The sequence below is a fragment of the Nothoprocta perdicaria genome, unplaced genomic scaffold (genome assembly GCF_003342845.1).
Source record: "Nothoprocta perdicaria isolate Ctin4 unplaced genomic scaffold, notPer1 scaffold_8, whole genome shotgun sequence".
Taxonomy (NCBI): Eukaryota; Metazoa; Chordata; class Aves; order Tinamiformes; family Tinamidae; genus Nothoprocta; species Nothoprocta perdicaria.
The window spans coordinates 1479727-1497767 of NW_020456087.1; the positions used below are offsets into that span (position 1 = coordinate 1479727).

The 18041-nt window shown below is 41.9% G+C and overlaps 1 protein-coding gene across 1 annotated transcript in view; it reads left to right on the forward strand.

Annotated features, from left to right (window-relative positions):
- Positions 1 to 3447: 3447 nt before the first annotated feature.
- Positions 3448 to 18041, forward strand: part of RASGRP1 (RAS guanyl releasing protein 1) — a 34974-nt gene continuing 20380 nt past the window's right edge. Inside the window, exon 1 of the mRNA XM_026051829.1 lies at positions 3448 to 3578. Coding sequence (XP_025907614.1) covers positions 3506 to 3578 — 73 coding nt within the window. The 5' untranslated portion in view covers positions 3448 to 3505. The remainder of the gene's footprint in view (positions 3579 to 18041) is intronic.

Below are 18041 nucleotides of genomic sequence, written 5' to 3' on the forward strand. Positions count from 1 at the left end.
TATATGTGTGTGACTCTACTTGGCAGTAGGGATGATTTTATTTGAAGAACATTACACTCAGGGAGCAGGACGTCAAAGTGCTGTTTGTACATACAGATTATAAGAGCATTTTTGCAAGAAAGATCATGTGTTGTAAGATTTCATGTAGATTAACTTTTGATTGCAAAGCTAGAGATCATTCTTTCTGTCAGACTCATTTATGTGTGCGACAGAGACAACATACTTAGGAACTCCTCCTTAGGAAAACAAAGTAAATGTAATTAAAGAAAAAACAAACACACTTAGAATACTTGTCTGAGGTACTAGACAACCACCTTTTTTTTTAAGACCACCACCAACGCGTCTGTGTTTCATAAACCTCGGGGACCTTCCAGCTCCGTGCTTGACCGTGCTCAGTACTGACTCAGAAGAATGTCACCCAGTGAATCTCTAACGTGATTCCAGATGCATGTGATTCCAGGGCTCTCTGCTTCTACCTGGAGCACTCGTGCAAAGCAAAAATCTGCTTTGTTCAGAACGGGGCAGTTAATACACAGAAATGTAAGTGCTCAGTGGGATAGTAAGACGAAACCGGACGCAGCTCAGCAAAGCGCCGAGGTTTGAAAGAAAGAGTCTTCAGAGCAGGTGCCGTGGGAACACCTACACGTTTACTTCTCACGCCCTAACGTTGCTGGGAGAGCGGAGATGCCGGGGGGACGGCTGCAGTGGCAGCGTTCCTGAGTGACCCGCGCGCTCTCCCCGGAGCTGGGAGCCCTGTTTTCGTGCTCCGGGAGGGCGTTAGCGCGGACTGGGCAGGCACGGAGCTCCCAGCGCCCCAGCCCCACCGCAGGTGGCGGCGCAGGAAGGGGCGCCGCGCCCCTCAGCCCGCCCCACCCCGCCCCGCCCCCTCCCGTCCCGGCCGTTGGCGGCGCAGCCAATCAGCGCGCGCCCGCCGCACGTGCCGTTACGGCCGCGCGGGTGCCGGCCGTTACGCGCCGTTAGGCGCCGCTTTGTAAATGCATAAATAAACAGCGGGGTGAAAGCGCCGGCTCGTTAGTTCTGAGGGGTTTCGAGTTTGGCGCGAGTGCCGCGCTTGCCTCCTCCGCGGAGGCGGCGCGGGGCGGGCGTGCCGGGGCGGGCGCCGCGCCGCAGTACCTGGTAAAGCCGGCGGCTTCAGAGAAGCGCGCGCCGGAGCGCGGCACTTCCTCCCGCCGATAACATCTGCGCCCGCGCTCGTCACGGGCGGCTGCTCGGCGCCGCAGGCTCCTCCCGCGGAGCGGCGCGGAGCGGCGAGGCGGCGGCAGCAGCAGCAGCAGCAGCAGGCGATGCGCGGCCCCGCGCCGCGCTGCCCCGCGCCGCCGCCCCATGTAGCCCCCCGCGCCGCGGCCCTGCGGCCGAGCTGCGCCCGCCGCCGCCATGGGAACGCCGGGCAGAAGGAAGGAGAAGCAGTGAGTTGGCGCGGCCGGCTCGCCCTGCCGCGGGCAGCGGCTCGCGGCAGCGGGCGGCAGTCGGCTCGGCGTGCGGCGGGGAAGCAGCAGGAGGGAGGTCTCGCTTCGCCCCCGCAGCGGGCGCCGAGCGGCCGTGGGGGGTCGTGCCCAGGGGCTGCGCAGGGCCGGGGTGGCGGAGCGGGCCGGGGCCGGCCCTTCCCGTCCCGGCTGCCGCCCTGCGCCGCCCCGCCCGTGTACTGACCGCTGCCTCTGCCCTGCCGCGAGCCGAGCGGCTGCTGCCCGCGCTTCTGCTCCAAGGAATGATTAGTTTCTAACGTGTCGCTGCCGGAGTTTTCCCCATCCGGTGTTGCCAAGTCGGCCACTGTGACATTTTAAACTTTTTTTTTTTTTTTTTCCCTTTCAGGGTGTGGGCAGCTTTACTTTTGTGCTCTGTTCCTTGCTGGCTCTGTTGTTGCCAACACCTTAAAATAGCTGCTGTGACTGCCGCTCGGCCGCCCTTGGGGGGCCGGGATCCTGCGCCCGCGGGAGCGGCGCCGAGAGGGGCTCGGGCTCGTGGCTGAGCTCGCAAAGGGCTTGGGCCCCTCTGTCTGAGAACAGGAAGTCAGCGCTCGAAGCTGAGAGGGAAACGCAGAGAAAGGGCAGAGCAAAGCGGTTCAGGGGCCCCTGCCACATCAGGGCGCGACGATGCGGGGTGGTCGGTCCCTCCGCAGGGTCCCGCCTCACTTCCCTGGCTCCCAGTGGAGGGAGCGGGCGCAGCGTGTCACGAGCCGCGTCGTGGCTTTCTCGGCACCCAAATGAAGTAGAAATTTCGGACGAGGCTTGAAACTCGTTGGGATGAGGTAGGGTCGAGGCTGGCTCCGTTGGGTGCATTTCTACCCCCCTCCCACGCATGCTGGGACATTGGTGGTGTTACCTCGTCTATCCCAGTTACAAATTGGATGAATTCCTAAGCACTTTCCTCACAGGGCTGTTAGTTATTAATGATGTCTGGCATAGTCTTCTGTCAAACAAAAGCTGGACGGAGGTTTGTATATCCGCACCTGGCATGTCTAAACAAAAGTAGTTCCCTTGGGAATTTATAAGAAAAGGAATTACGTTTAAAGGAGCGTTATACTTTACCTTCATGTAAATTTATATTTCCAGCAACTTCAGCTACAGGTGATTTCAGTTTATCTCATTCATTATCTATTTATTTTTCGTGAGTATCTCTCTTTAAAGATGCTGGAGTAACTTACAAGAAGATCATGGACTGTAAATTGTCTCTGAAATAGCTCCCAATTTTACTGAAAGGTCTTGTGTGAACTATGTGATTTTGCTTTGAAGTAAGATTTTTTTTTGAAGTGATTATGTGCAGGTGAAAATACACAGGTGAAAGCTCTTCACACTTATGACACTATGTACTTACAATTTTATGTAGTATAGATACACATTACAGTTTATCTACAATGTTTATATTTTTAAGCTGTGAAATATTTCACTATAATGTTGAACTGATATTTTGGCTTCTTACCTACATTTGGAAATTTGCTATTATTAAAGTTAGTCGGTCTTTTTTTCCACTTGTGCAACACTTGATTATAGTTACGCATTTCTTCTATACTTTGGTGTGGGCAAAAAAAAAAAATGCGTGGTGGTAGATTACTGCATGACAATATTCCAGTGTTACTTGTCCTACATACACAATCTGAGGGCGTTTATACTTGTGCAGAAATCTTAATTTAAGCATAGCTCCCAAGCAAGGAAACAATACTTTTGATAATATGACAAGTCATTCAAAGAGCTCTGTAACTAATCCACGTTTAGCAGGGAAAGTGTCATTTACTGAGCAGTGTCTTTGGTGCAGTTATTAAGTAGGAGGGTTACGTCTTTTACCAGCCTAGCTACGGGGAGCTAATTGTCTTTTAAATTTCGCTTCCTTTTCCATGCAGTGAAAATCTGCTGCTTGCTTTTCACCTGCTTCTGTGCCCTGCTCCCTTTGCAGGCAGCCTGCCCAAGGATGCAGCCCTGGCCCTGAAGCAGCGCTCGAGCTGAAGCACCTTGGTCACTGCTCCAGCCTTTCCAGCCTTGCCCAGGTCACCATGGTGCCGCTGGGACACTTAGCCAAGGGGGCCACTTTGGAAGATCTTCTTGAAACCTGCATTCAGTCTTTTGGTGAGTTTCTGGGAGCTCTTAGAATGATGCTGTGTGTGTGTGACTCTGTTCTCGCTACATTTTGATTACTAGTGGAAGATAAAGTCTCAGTTGAGGATTATATAGATGGCTGTGCATATTTATGGGGAATGTAGATCTGTTCACCTATGTGATGCTGCTCTGTTTTTGAGAGTAAAACATAACTCAATCATCTCTCTTTGTTGTTGCTACTGAATTTGCAAGCTTTAACTTTAAAATCATTATGTGTTTTCCATTTCATAGTGGTATTCTCAGATCATGTGTTTTAATGATGTTTGTTACTCATTTTGAAATAAGTACAGCTACTTTCAGGCTAGGTGAAATAATATTGGTTTCCTTTTGCTTTACCAGTATAGATTTAAGATTGTCTTGCTGTTAAAAAGAAAAATAATCCAAATAAAATTCACAATTGTGTGTTTTTTTAATGAGCTTAGCAGTTACTCATCTTCTACTAGAACTGCAATATATTGACAAATGTGATTATTGCCTGTAACTGACTTTTTTTTGGCAATGATGCTTTAATTAGTAACTTTATGTATATTTATCTTGTTAAAGTGTACTAGAACTGAAGGGCTTCAAGGAGTGGGTAAAGCATTGAAAAAGGGTTCTGAACTTATTGCAAAGAAAATATCCCCTAAGCTATTATAAAACCCTGATTCTTAATTTGCTTAATATGCTTAGAAGTTTTGGCTCACTGTGAGTGAGGTGACATCTAAATATATGTAAGACCTTATATAAGGTTTTAGTAGTATGGCTAGCTGACAATATTAATTTGTATCTGTATTTTTATGCAACAAAAGAGTTATAAATGTAACTTTATAAAAAGCTAGTAAATGATTGTGGTCAGTGACCTTCTGAATGGAGGTTTTATTGGCTTAATTTTATTCTAACACTTTTTAAAGATTAAACTGCATGGATCTGGCTGGGTTCTCAGATTCATGGGAGTTCAAAGCTTATAAGGACTGAGGTGATGAAGAAAAGCAGTTGCATGTGTCCAGTTCAGCTATATGTGCATGTGAAACTTTCTAGTAAGATTGATATTTCAATTGGAAAATTTACCCTAATGCAGTGCTGTTAAGTGGTACTTAAATCTGGCAAGTGGGTTGCAGTGCATCTGCAGGCATCATCTCAAGGTTATGACCATTTGCTTGAATTATGATTTATACTGTAGGAATGTTGTCTCTCACTGGGGATTCAGTGTTGTCTGTATGTAGGCATCTTCTGTGGCATTGTGCACACTCTTAAAATATTCTGGAATTTCCCAGTAGAGTATTTAAATGAATTGCAGCTTTGAGCTGGTACACCCAGGTAACCTACTTAAAGTTGTTTAAAGAAGATTCTTGTGATGACCAACAAAGGCATTTTGCAAAATACATTCATTTTATCATGCAAGTAAAGGAAGAAGTGGAAAACAACCTGGGAGTTCTTTGGATGGTAAGGGGAAGGAGCGGAAACCTCAGTAAGCTGAATGATTAAGCAAGCTGTTTTCTTCTTTGATTGGCAGTGAAGTGGAGCTGTTATCTTCTCTAATAGTTCTGTTCAGATTGAGATTGTCTCTTCAGGTGTTAAGAACATTGGCTTGTATTCTTTTGTGTAATATTCTAGAAGGCCTTTTGGTGATCTGAGCAAGTTTTACTTCAATATTAAAAATGCAGGAACCCCACAAAATTGTGCTGCTTGTTATTTTTTAATTTCTGAAAAAAGCCCTTGATTTATTTGCTGTCTAGTGCTAAGAAAAACAATAAGCAGTCGATGCAGATTGATGCCTCACACTGCAGAATATATACTTTACACTGCGTCATATTAATATTACGGTGCACTTACTAATATTTGCACAGTTATGAATACTTTTTATTGCTATACAAAGAATACAGCTAAATTCTTTTGCATGTTTGTTTTACATGTTTACATTATATATGACTGGAGAAAACAAATGGTGTGTAAGAAAGACTGACAGTGGCAGCAGTGCGGAAGGGTAAGTGGGCAGTCTCTGGCCACATGTGAAGGGTATAATGAGGAAGGTCTTGGAATCAACACAAACTTGCAAATGTGAAGAACATAAATAAGTGCAAGTAGAAAGGGGTTGTATAAAGAGGGGAGAAAAAAGAAAGGTGAAGTGGTGAGAAAGTTAAGCTTACCACAATGATGTGAGTGGATTCCAGGATATGTAGAAAGAGAGCCTCTGCTAAGGTTGCTGAAGTAATGCAAATTGTGGATTTTAAGTGCTAGTGTGAAAATCTGTGGATTTGCAACAGTGCTAGGTAGAAGATGCCTTTGGAATGTGGACAGAGTAGCTTGAATTACAGAGATGCTGTTGTACCTGCTGGTATTCAAAGTAAGCAAGTACTGAGGCTCCACTTTTCTTGGAGTTGAGTGGGAGGAGTTGTTTTCCTTAGGGAAAACCAAAAGCTCCTATGGTGTGGTTAACTTAGACACCTACTTTAGGTTGATTGGTGTGTGCTCTTCCACCTCTTGGTTTTCTTAAGCTTAAGCGGATGAATGATAGGGATCCTTCCTCTTGATAGCCATCACCAGAATTAGAGGGTACCCATTAAAAAGCCAGAATAAAGACAGCATAGTGGGAGATAGTGTAAGGTCATGTGAGGCATATTTGAGATAAGTGTTACACCAGTGCTTATTCAACAGTATGATTTATTAACAAAGATAGGAGGTACCCAAAGTAGAGGTTTCTTAAACTCCCAGGAAGGGTTGCGTTTAGATGAGAAAGGTGAATCATCCTGCAAATGAAATGCTAAAAGCAAAGATAACAGAGAAATCAAGAAAGCAGCTAGGATAACTTTTCAGGAGAAAGGGTTTGATTTGTGCTTGATGACAGGAAATGTATTGGAAAGGAATATTGCTACTGAAATTAGTCCAGGAGAAGATCTTTGGAGACTTTGGAACAGTTTTCTGCAGTGTGTCAGAGAGGAGATACTATCCTACAGGGCAGTGATTCACAGCACAGCAGTTCTGTGTGGCTTGTAAGATGTTTTAACATTGCAAGTACCCATAGGATGCTGCTACTGCTGTGGTCGGGATGGACAAGGAGACCCGTAAAGAACAGAGACCGCACATTTGATCCCCCTAGAAAGGAAAGACAAGTGTGACACATAAGTGGACCTCATGATGACTTTTTAAAGATGAAAATATGATTGTATGGAAAGAGAAGTTTGTAATAGAGCAGGGGAGAAAAAGAGAAGTCAAAAGGGGGGAAGAGAGTGCATGGGGAGGAAGATCATGCAGTAGGGTCCTCAGGTGATTGGAAAGACTAGAGAGTGCCAAGAGTACAGAAGGATTAGATCCAGTGAAACCTCTCCACTGGAGAGGCTAAATTCTGAGCAGAAAGGGTATTTAAGTATAGCAGCTACTTCAGAACACCCCTGCACATCCATGAAGAACATGAAATTGGTGCAAAAGAATGCATTTTTATATTGCCCTAAGAGCCAATACAGCTTGTTCCTTTTGTTGTTGCTACTTGTGAAGATACTTGCTCTGTCAGCTTTGTTGTTGAAACCAAAGCCAGAATAAGGTCTAGCTTGCTGTTCCACAGCCAAAGTGACTATTTAATGCTGACGGTTCAACAAAACACAGGAAGCACATGTGCAGAAGGGCTCTGCTTTTTGCTAGCTCTTAAAGTCATCTCTTGGTGAGTCTGTGTAAATGCATATTAAAGTACCTTTAGTCCAAGAAGTGTTATAGATCAGATGGCAGAAATATTTCAGCAATGTTTACCTCACTGTATAATTATATCTTGTTTACTGCATGGCCTAAATATGGAAATGAAAGTAGTTCATAACACTTTACTCAAGGCTATTCTCAAGCTGCTGTGAGCTTATCATTTTGCCTACACATTAGATGTCCTGTTTCCATTCCGGCAATTTCTTTTTTCCTGTTTCTATTCACAGTGTGTTTGTGCAAATGTACATGCATAAGTACATTAGATGGCAAGAGGTCCTGTTTCTTTCCTTTGTGTCTATCTTGCCCTTTAAGAATACCATTAAGTTTATCTTGATTAAGACTAAAATGTCTGTCTGTTTAAAGGACTGTAATAAATACACCTCTACACTGCTACTCAATTAGTTTAATATGCATTAAACCTGCTTCATAGAGTAAGCTTATTTATTGTAGCATTTAGGACTGCACTTACCCTACAATTCAAGCATTTCGACTACTAATTTCTACTATTAGACCAGACAAGTAAACGTGGGGAGGCAGATGGTTAACAGCTGAAGTAAACTCCAAAGAGAAAGGAAGTCAGGAGGCATCTTCAAATGCAGACTCGCTGCGCCACGCATGCCCTCAACACGCTCGGAGTCAAAGGCTTTAGCAAAAGAGAGGAGCCGTTTCTCACAGTACGTGTGTTAATGTTCATATCCGTTCCTTGCAGCGCGGTGCTATGTGTAACTGTAGTGTAGTCATTGGTTTATACTTCTTTGTCCCTCTTCAATAGAAAACAATGTCTTTAAAATAAGCTTTACCCCTGTGGCTGCTCTTTTCAAAATATTTTAAAGCAATAACCTCATGGATTAGCAATTTTCTTAACAGAGTTTGTTTGTAATGCTCTTTTCAAGTTTCTAAGGGTCAAAGTAGCCTTATCTTATGAGGTAAATGGTTCTGCAGTGTCTAGTCGTGTTTGAGAACAAGCCTTAGAAATTCTGGAAATTGCTTTAGGATTTAGTGGAGTGAAATACTCCATGTGATTGTTGAGACAGATGAGAAAAGTTACTGGTATAGATGCTAACTACCTAAAGCTAAGCCATTAATCAGAGTTGATGTTGTTGATCCCTTCCCCCCAAAAACAAAGCATTAGAGCTCTCTAGTTCTGTGTACTGGTGATATATCTGTCAATCATTTTTCATTAATGTCATACAAAAATACACCGAGTCTTAAGACTTCTTTGAGAGTCAGGTAACAATTGTATCTATTTTACCAAAAAAAAAAAAAAAATCATGCAAGTTGGAGAGCTCTCACAGGAGCATTTTAATGATCTCCTGCAAAATATAGAGATTTTATCCATTTTTTCCCCAATTTATCCAGAAAAGTCTACTTTCTGATGTTTAAAATACAGTAACCAGTAAAATAATTACTACTTAAAAAGAGACTTATTCCTCGTTTAAATTTTTTTTTTTAACTTTCAATGATACTGGGAAGAGATGGCCTCAGGTTAATTCAGTTAATCCAATAGCCTCCAATAGCCTGCATAGTAGTAGAGGATTGGTGCTTCTGATGTTTTTAATGTAGAGGCAAAAATAGACTCATTAGGCTTTCTTTATGTATCAGAGGTATTAAAACCAAATCTTGATATCAGTCTCCACTGTAAATGCTTTATTTTGATAAGAATTACATTATTCCTGGAAAGTTCCAGGAGTTGCTGCTTAGCAAAGAAGCATGCAGACCCCTGGTATAGTCCCATATGGAACCCCCAAGCCCATGCATCTTCATGAGGAAATGGTGCTTAGACAGTCTTTTCCCTGCAGAGCAGGGGAGCTGCATTTGATATTGGAATTGAAATAACCTGAAATTTGGATACAATTAAGTGTCTTTAGGTTCCTTCCTCAGTCCCTCTGCCTCCTCTCCCCAGAAGATTCCTTACATTGATGAGCTACATTTTGGAATGATTAACAACAATCTGATGAATCCGTTGTGAGGAAGCTGCACATTGATACTGAAAATCAGAACATCCCCGCAGTCTGCCATGGCCTTTGGTGCTGTTCTTTGAAGGAAAGCTCAGTTCATATAAACTATAGCACAGAATTCTGACTGAAGAGCGGCTGTCTTTTCAAGTGTATGCACCTTTCCACAATACAGCCTTTGTCATTCACTTTTCTCTGTTGGGTTTGCCTGTATGGTCAATCATTTTCTTTATTTGTGAGTTCGCAGAGGTTTCCCTCCAGTCTGAGAACCTAATCTCAGTATTGAAATGTCTTTTCTTCCCCCTGGCCCCTGCGGCATTAAAATAGTGTTGATCTGTTGATCCCAGTAATCTGGGAATGATTGTGTGAAATAAAAGTGCAGAAGCTGTAGAATTGCTTGGCAACAGAAGTTAATGATCCAGTAATGGTATTGTGGGAACAAAGGAGTAGTTACTGTTCTCTAGGAGGCTAAATGCTATTTAGCTATCTGTGAAAGTTGATTGTGATTATAGCAAAAGCACAAATAAGTATTCTGTAACATAATATCCACAGAAGATTTTTTTCCAAGAAGACAAAACTTTAAAAAAAAATGTAAATTATATATAAGGTTTTAATGTCATAATGTCATTTGGACTGTAGTCCAAATGTAATTGTCCAAAGTCAAGGTGCATTGTCAATAAAAGAAAATGAAGAAAACTTATGCTTTTTCACTAAATAAGCAGTCTCTCGTTTGCTGATCTGCACCACAGGAATATGAGAGAAATTGTATCACCATAACTCTAAACATAACTTCAGAAAAAAAAATAACTTTTATTCTTCAGTACGTGAAAACTTAGATATTGACAGAATTCAGTCTTCTGAGAGTAGTACATTAATTCCATTCCTTTTTCTCAACCTGTTTATGAAGTAAAAGCAAGAAATAAGGCACTTGTTCCTTAAGTGCTTTTTATTTTCCATGCTATTTGGTTTAGTTTGTACATGCTTTATTGTGAACCCTTTCAGTATTTTGCTATTTATTGCCAAGCATATGCTAATGTTAAAGACATTCTGGTTTTTTTCCAAGTTGGACAATGAGTCTTAAACTACTGCATGGTTTGATAGAATTCTCTGTTAGGGAGGTTAGGTTGGAGGAAAAAACCCCACCACTTCTCCCCACACCAATTACTGAGGACAGAACTTGAAAATGCATCAGCCAGCGAAAGGCAAAGACCTTCACCTGTGAAGAGCTGCTAAGGTTATGCTTGAATTGGGGTTGGCTTCAGGAACAACCAAACAGTGATGTTTTAAGACTCCAATGTATAAAGAGCTTATAGTAAGGATAATTCAGTGCCTAGTGCCATCTATAGTGCGATGAAAAATCATTTAGAGATGTGACTTTAATAAACTTACTTTTGAAAAAGGGTACTTCTCTGCCAGAGCACAGCAGTGCCTGAAGTTCAAGAGCTCTTTTTTACTTTTTTTTCAATGCCAAAAAATGATCCTCCTTCAAACTATTCAGTTTTTTTATAGATAAAGTTCTCTTCCCCCCTCCAGGAGAATCAGATGCATTTGAAGATGATTATTGCTTAGTGTTACTCTTTTACAAAAATACATAAAATACTTAAGTTAAACAACATACAAAATGATCAGATATGTTTATTAGTAATAGTAAGAAATGTACTGCAGCAGTACCGAGGAGCTGCAGGACTGCCTTGTTCCATACGACAGCAGCTGATACCAGGGGCCCAATAAGCCTGATGCTCCACACCTGTGGTAGCTTCACTGATCACAGTTCAGTGTTCTGCAGCTAGCTGGAACCAGCAGCTCAGAAGATTTTGTTTGTGGATGTTTGTGATGCACAGTATGCAGGAATGATGTGTGACTGTAGTGAAGCTGTAGAGTTTTCTGGTGGGGTAAAGGGTCTGTGGTGAGTAAGAGATATTGCAGCCTAATGATGGGGCGTTGGTGTCATCAGAAGCTAAGTTAGAAACTACTTCTCTACATCCAATTTTCCACTGGGTCTGTGAACATTAATTCCATAAATTCAGTGAGGAGTTAGAACAAAGCTTCCCAACAAGAATGACATTTGTGTAGAAGGGACATCCCAAACATCCCACTCCAGAAATATTAGAGGTGTAGAAACTGAAAATCAAGGTTGGAAACTGGCATCTTACATCATCTTCAAATCCCTGAGATTGTTTTGGTATCTGATAGCCAGCTACAGTTTGAGCCTTAAAATGGGATTGATGTTTCCGTAGGTCAATAAAAGGTTTAGAAGGAAGTTGGTTCCCAGGCACTGCTGCTGCCAGGTGAGCTGGTGCTGAGTGTGCAGCTGTCTTTGCTGGTCATCCGGCGATTCCGGTCTCCGGAGCTGCGCCTTGCTCTGCACGTCGGTGCTGTTGCCTGAGGGGCTGCGCTGCCTGGCCTGCACTTTAGCTATGAGTTACCTGCAGCTCAACGCTGCAATTTGCTGCTCAAGCATCGTGATTTATAGCTATAAAAAATTTCTGAACACTCTAATTATGTTTTGCAGGCTTTCTAGCAGAGAACCATTTGGTTAAAAAAGCCATCTCTGCTAAGCTCAATACTTGAAGCACACTATAGAACAATGAAGATCAGTTTTGCGCCTTTTAACAATTTGTCTTATTCTCTATGCTTAATCTGAATTTCCAAGGCTAATGGGATGCTTTCCACCCACATTTCATTTGTTTTCTTTTGAAGTACATTTTAATTTCTCAAAATCATTCCATTTCCCCCTGACAAAAGCTTTTATCTCTTTGTTTTCATTTCAGTGAATTACCCACTGAGAGCTCTTTCTCCAAGCTGTAGCTTTCCAAAAATTGTTTTTGAAAGAGGGTAACGGCTTTCCCTTGAAGTTTTTCTCTCCTCATGTTCCCAACTTTACAAAGAATAGCCATCTTATCCTTCTGGATTGTATATTAGACTCAGCTGTGTTTGGGCTGTATTTGCATTGTTAATGAGCACTTGGACAAAGAGCTGCCACTTCACCTGGAGCTGTGTTAGGGCCCTGGCACAGGGAGCTGGTGCGGTCCTGATTCTGCATTTGGTTTTGGCAGGTTGTTTCGCCAGCAGAGCTGTGTGGCTTGCTGACTTTTTAATTTTCCATGCTGGAAGGAGTTGCTAGGGAGAATTTGATAGGGTTTCTTCCAGCATCTTTGTTTACTTGGCTTGTTGTTTAGTGTTGTTAGTGCAGGATTGCTCGCAAAGTAGTACACCTCTTTCCTCTCTGTCTCTCAAAAAAGAATTATTCTCATTTTAATTTTGAAGCCTTTCCCATAAGATCTTTTTTTTTGTAAGTAAGCTTATGTATGGCCTTTACTTAATGTTTTAAGTATATGTAGACTGATCTAATAAAGTGAACTGTTCCTCAGATACAGCAGAAAAGTTAAAGTTGCAAGCCACTTAAAAAAAAAAAAAAAGAAAGAAAAAAGAAAAAAGAAAAAAGAAAAAAACCTTAGAGTGATTCCTTGAATGTTTTTGTCCAGTCTACTAAACATTGTGGCATGCTTGTCACGAGGGGCTTATCTCTTTTTGGAATTAAATTTAAGCAGCAGAACCACAAGATTCCATTTTCTTTCTGCTGCAGCTGGAAAAAATAAACTAGTCTTTTGCCTAAGTAGTGCACCATTATTGTAAGAACATTTTAAGTTATTTCAGAAAGTTGTTGACCACTTGAAATAGTGGTATGAAATAAAAGAGAACTCATTAGGGATAAGTGTGAAGTTCTACTCTCAGGGTAACCAGTTACAAAAACAAAGTATGGTGAACTTGATCTACAACATTTCTACAGAAAAAGGGTCTCAAGGTCAAGATGGATTGTAAAAGTGCAAGTGATTCAATTACATTGTAATTGCTCTAGGGAGCAATTGATGTGTATATGTAGGAAGATGTGTATATGTATATTTTTAATAAAGTGTGATGTATGAAACATGCAAAGTCATCTTCTTACTCTATTGCTAAGACTTCCTCTGGAATATTTTCTGCAATTTGGTTAATAAAGGTGCAATCTATAAAAGATTCAGAAAAGGACATCAAAGATGACCAGAGATCTAGAAAACCTGGCTTCTGGGAAAAATATTAAGCAAGTAGATGTGTTTTAGTTCAGATGAGAGGGAAGAGCGTTTTAAATCAAGAAAATATTTTGGCAAGGGGAAGGGAATATGCGTGTATGAGTGTAGTTTGTTTTGCTTATTTGATTATTTTATGTCCTGCTCTGATCTCCAGCAGATAAAAGGGGCTTAAGCTACCAAGATTGTCACAAGACCTTGATGAGGCAACAGGGAGAAGTCTCTAATGTCAGGTGTTCAAATGTTGGAGTAAGTTACCTACAGGGGTTGAGAAATCTATCACTGTGAAATTTTAGCAGTAAATTAAATTAATTTCTGAAACATTCTCGTTTAGAGCAAACAGATTCTACATTGGAGTAGGTTAATGGAGTATATTAGCTCTTAGCCTCAACTTCTCCATGAACTGAGGTTTTGTCATTAAAAAATAAAAGGCTATTTCCAACACAAAAAATAAATGCCCTGTTTTAACTTGAGCCTCTGCTGTGTCTCAGTGATTATCTGTGATAATTGCTGAGCAAAGGAGAGTGGCTTCTTGTTAATCTGCTTCTGATGAAATTTGCTCTATTTAAAAATGGGACAGTCAAACGACTACCTCTCTTGTAAGGTACCAAGTTCCTATGCTGCAGCAATATGCCCATACTAAGAAAACTGGTTTTTGTGCTTCATGTGTTTTGAGCTGAAGTGAAGCAGAGTGCTGGTTACCTCTCTTTGGGGAAGACCTTCATAAAGTAAACATGAAATATTCATGAAAGGCCATGCTCAACTTTGGTTCCTGGTAGAATTTCTAAGGTTGCCTCAGATGGGGTGCTGCACCTCTCCTGTGGGACAGAGGCACTGGCTCATGCGGTCGTTATTTCAGCTCAGTCACTGAATCCTCGTGTGTGTCTCCCCTGGCACCTCTGTATTTTGTGTGTGTCTATGCGCTTCATCAGTCACCCTGACACTAGACCCTCAGAGCATCAGTCCTCCCAGTTTCAGTTTCACATGCTCCTTTGGTTTTCATTACAGATTGACCTTTATAACACTGTTTTCCCACCAGCTGCTTCTTCCCATCAGCTTCTTGAAACCATCAGACAAAATATTTGGTAGAAATGTTAAGGAAATCTACGCAGCACCTCAGCAGGGTAACCTGATGCTTTTAGCTTCTTTATTAATAGACTAGTTTATGGCAATTGCTTGAGGCTTTCTTGCATTGTGTTACCTGTGGTGCTAGTTTCTGATCACAGATAAAAGACTTAAGGTAGTTTATATCGGTTACTGATCGGTTCTTAGCAGTTTAGTCACTGTTGATATCATGGTGTTGATATGAAATGAAGGGCTCTTAGGGAAATAGCTTTTTCTTCCTGCAAAATTCAGTTCAGTTAAGATGTTCTTGGCCTTCTTCCTGTCGCCTCATGCTTGCTCTCATGTGAGTGCAAGGTGTCAGTAGGATGAGGCAGGCCATAGAACCAGCCCTCTTGTGAGTACTTCAAGCACAGGTTTGGTGGCTATCAGGATGTGGTGAAAAGCAGGCAGTTTGCTCGTTAGCTTTGCTGGTGAGTGCTTTGATTCCCCCAACCGCTCTAGGAAAAGTGATTCTTCTGTTATTTCTAAATCATGGGGTACAGACTTCCCAAGTTGAATGACACAGTAAAGTACCTGCTAGGCCTAGGTTAGGATGTTCTGTATGTTCTTGTTCTGAGTCTCGCATATGCAACAGAGCTTTTGTAACTGTAACTTCTAGAAGTAAGTAAATCAGATGAGATAGTGAAATATTACCTAATAGTATCTTAGCACAGATATCTTTGCACATTCACGTGGAGTTAAGTACTGGAAAGGTTTATTCTGGTTATTCAACTGGTGAATTCTCCTTTGTTTCTGTGAGTATTTATTAAAATACCTTAATGTGATAAGGGCAATTACAGGGAATTTGTTTTGCTTCAGTAAATTATTTTTATGCAGTATGTTTGCAGCATTCGTTTAGGGTAAAATTGGCTAGCTGAAACACACCCTTTCCACTTTATTTAGTATTCACTCAGTGGTTTCTGCTCAGTGTGGTGTGTGGTTAGAAAAAGGTATACAAACGGAAATGAAAATGAGTCTCAAGAAACTTGTAACAGAAACTGCTGGAGGTTCAAGTGAATGGTATAGCATACAGAGGCAGCCTTGCAAAAAATCAGGGGAGTCATCTTATTGACTGCAGCCTTTGCAGAAAGGCGCTGTAATGTTTGAAGCTTCCCTTACACACAGCTGCCTTTGGGAGATGAGCTCTCCATGTAAGTGGCCTAATGGTCAGGAATGCAGAGTACCCAGTGACAGTTCTTCATCTGCAACTATGAGCTGGAGCCGCTTCTTACTTTGGGCTTTTTTTTTTTTTTTTTTTTTTTTTTTACTCCATAGATTTTGTTGATGCTGCACACTTTTGAAAAGCTGGTGATCTGTTAATATGTGCACACTTTATACATGCGCGTGCAGCCGTACGGACGTCCAAGTTAGGCATGTACTGAACTGGCTTTCTGGTTAAGTGAGAGCTCATAGATGGAGGTTCTGGCAGATCAACCTGTTTGGTAAAAGGAGTGATAATTTATATATGCTGTGTGTGCAAGTCTAGAATACTTCTCCTGTTCCTGGAGATGCTGAAAGAATAAAAAAAAAGACAGATCCAGAACAGCTAAGTATGGTGATCCCTGCGGTCCCAGCCTTCCTCTGCAGTCCCAGCCTTCCTCTGAAGTTGCCTCACTTGTGAGTATGGGTGTTTTGCCCAGAGGGCCCTGGTGCAGAGCACTGTCCTAGTCACCAGGCAGTTTATATCTCTGGGAGATTCTTAACAAATGAATGACATGACATGAGGACAGAGGCAAGGACTATCCAAGCTTTGATTCATGCTGTAAAACTGGTTCATAGCATAAGTCAAGAGACAGTTCAGAGTCATTTTCAATTTTTGCCTATTCACTTAACCTAACTTTTATTTTCTTAAGTTAGAATAACTCCTGTATCGAAACAGTCGATACTTTTCTTATATTCGCTTCTGGAGACTGCTGGTCAGTATTTCAGTCATTCAATTCCCTGACAAACTGTGATTTTTCTATGTCACTTCTTAAGAACTCTGACTCATCTGGTTTCCATTTCAACTGTTGATATGTTTCTCTCATCTGCCTAGTGGATGGTTGAATGCAATTAATATAGTGAATATTATAGCAAAGAACTGATTTCTGACTGCTGTCTTATGCGAACATGCACTGAATCAGACCAAAAAAGTGATTACTAATTGTGGGTCTTTAGCTCTACTGATTCTCTGAGCAGAATCTAAGTCTATGTACTGGTGTCTTAAAGCAGGCAATAGAATGTGTTTTACCTTTTTTGCACGTGACTGCCGAAAAGCCTTTGACTTACAAAGATGTGCCCACGGTTGGGAATAGAATATTTATAAGCTCTTCATTTTGTCTTAGTTTAATCATTTGCTGTGCAGAACATTTAGTATTTTTCAAGATTAGTGCCCTATCATGTTCTTGGAGCTCAGTTATTACATGAAAAACGAGGTCAGAAGGACCATTAAAATGTACACAAATCTCTAAATCTGCCTATTAATTTAAACCTATCACTGTGTTAAAGACGAGGCTGAGGATAACCCTATAGAGATTTATTTGACAATAGCAGCACACTGGAAGCTTTCAACTCGCCCCTTGCTCAGGGCAAACAGTTCACCTCATTCTCTGGACACTCCATGGCGTGTGCTGTATCACTCTTGATCAGTTTGAACCGTAGACAGACCTGCTTTCTGAGCTAGTTAGAGCTCTCCTAAGTTTCTGAAGGAGCCAGTGAGAGACGCTAGCGCCTCTGCTCAGCTGCTGCCGCACTGTTGGACCAGCAGATCGTGTGAACTCCCCGTGCCCTGTTCTATCAGGTGATTATAGGCGATATTAGCACAGAAGCTTCAATTTGAGTTTCAATTTAACTTTGGGTTAATATCTACTGTATCTTTTTTTTTTTTTTTTTTTAACTTCTGCTCTTCATGAAATAGGGTAAACCTGTCTGCCGAATTGAACTACATTTAATGGAGAGAAGTTTCAAAGATTAGTTTCCTGCACATGTGGTATAAATCGAATGGGTAAAAGAGAGTCTCCCAAACTGGTGTCCCGTCTGTTGAAGGACTGCCAAAGGAGCCTGGAATTCATCCGGGTAGACTTGCAGCCTGGGCAGTCAGCTTGGAGTCCATCAGGGCGCGTGTTGCCCTGCGTGGAGGAGCAGAGTGGCAGGGACGTGGAGGAAGGGAGGAGAAGCACCGAAGAGCTGTTGTGGAGTAGAGAACGGCAGAGGGTCAGACTTGATCAGTTCTACTGACGGTGCAGTTTACTGAGCAAAAGGAAGGGCCTCGGCTCTGGGGCTTGCTCTTAACATTTGCTACGATGCTTTTTAAAGGCATGGAACTTGTTGCTCAGTTTCTAACCTAGATTATGTTGTTCTGTTAGTGGGTGAAGTTTAATGTTCTTTTTCAGTGCTGTACAATTTAGTTTTCTGCTATAGTAATAGATGCAGTTTCGTATGCTGCGAATCTTTCTTACTTGCTGCATCCACTTTGCCTTGTGCTTTGTTACTGTGTTATGTAGCTACTGTTGCTGCTGTTCTGAGTAATAACTACATGTGTGCTCATACAGGGCAATATAGTTAACATTCAAAAAATAAAATATTCTTTTATGCTTGAATAGGTATCCAATTGTGGTTCAAGCCAGCTAGATTCTGTCATCAGTCCTATGCAAAAATGAATG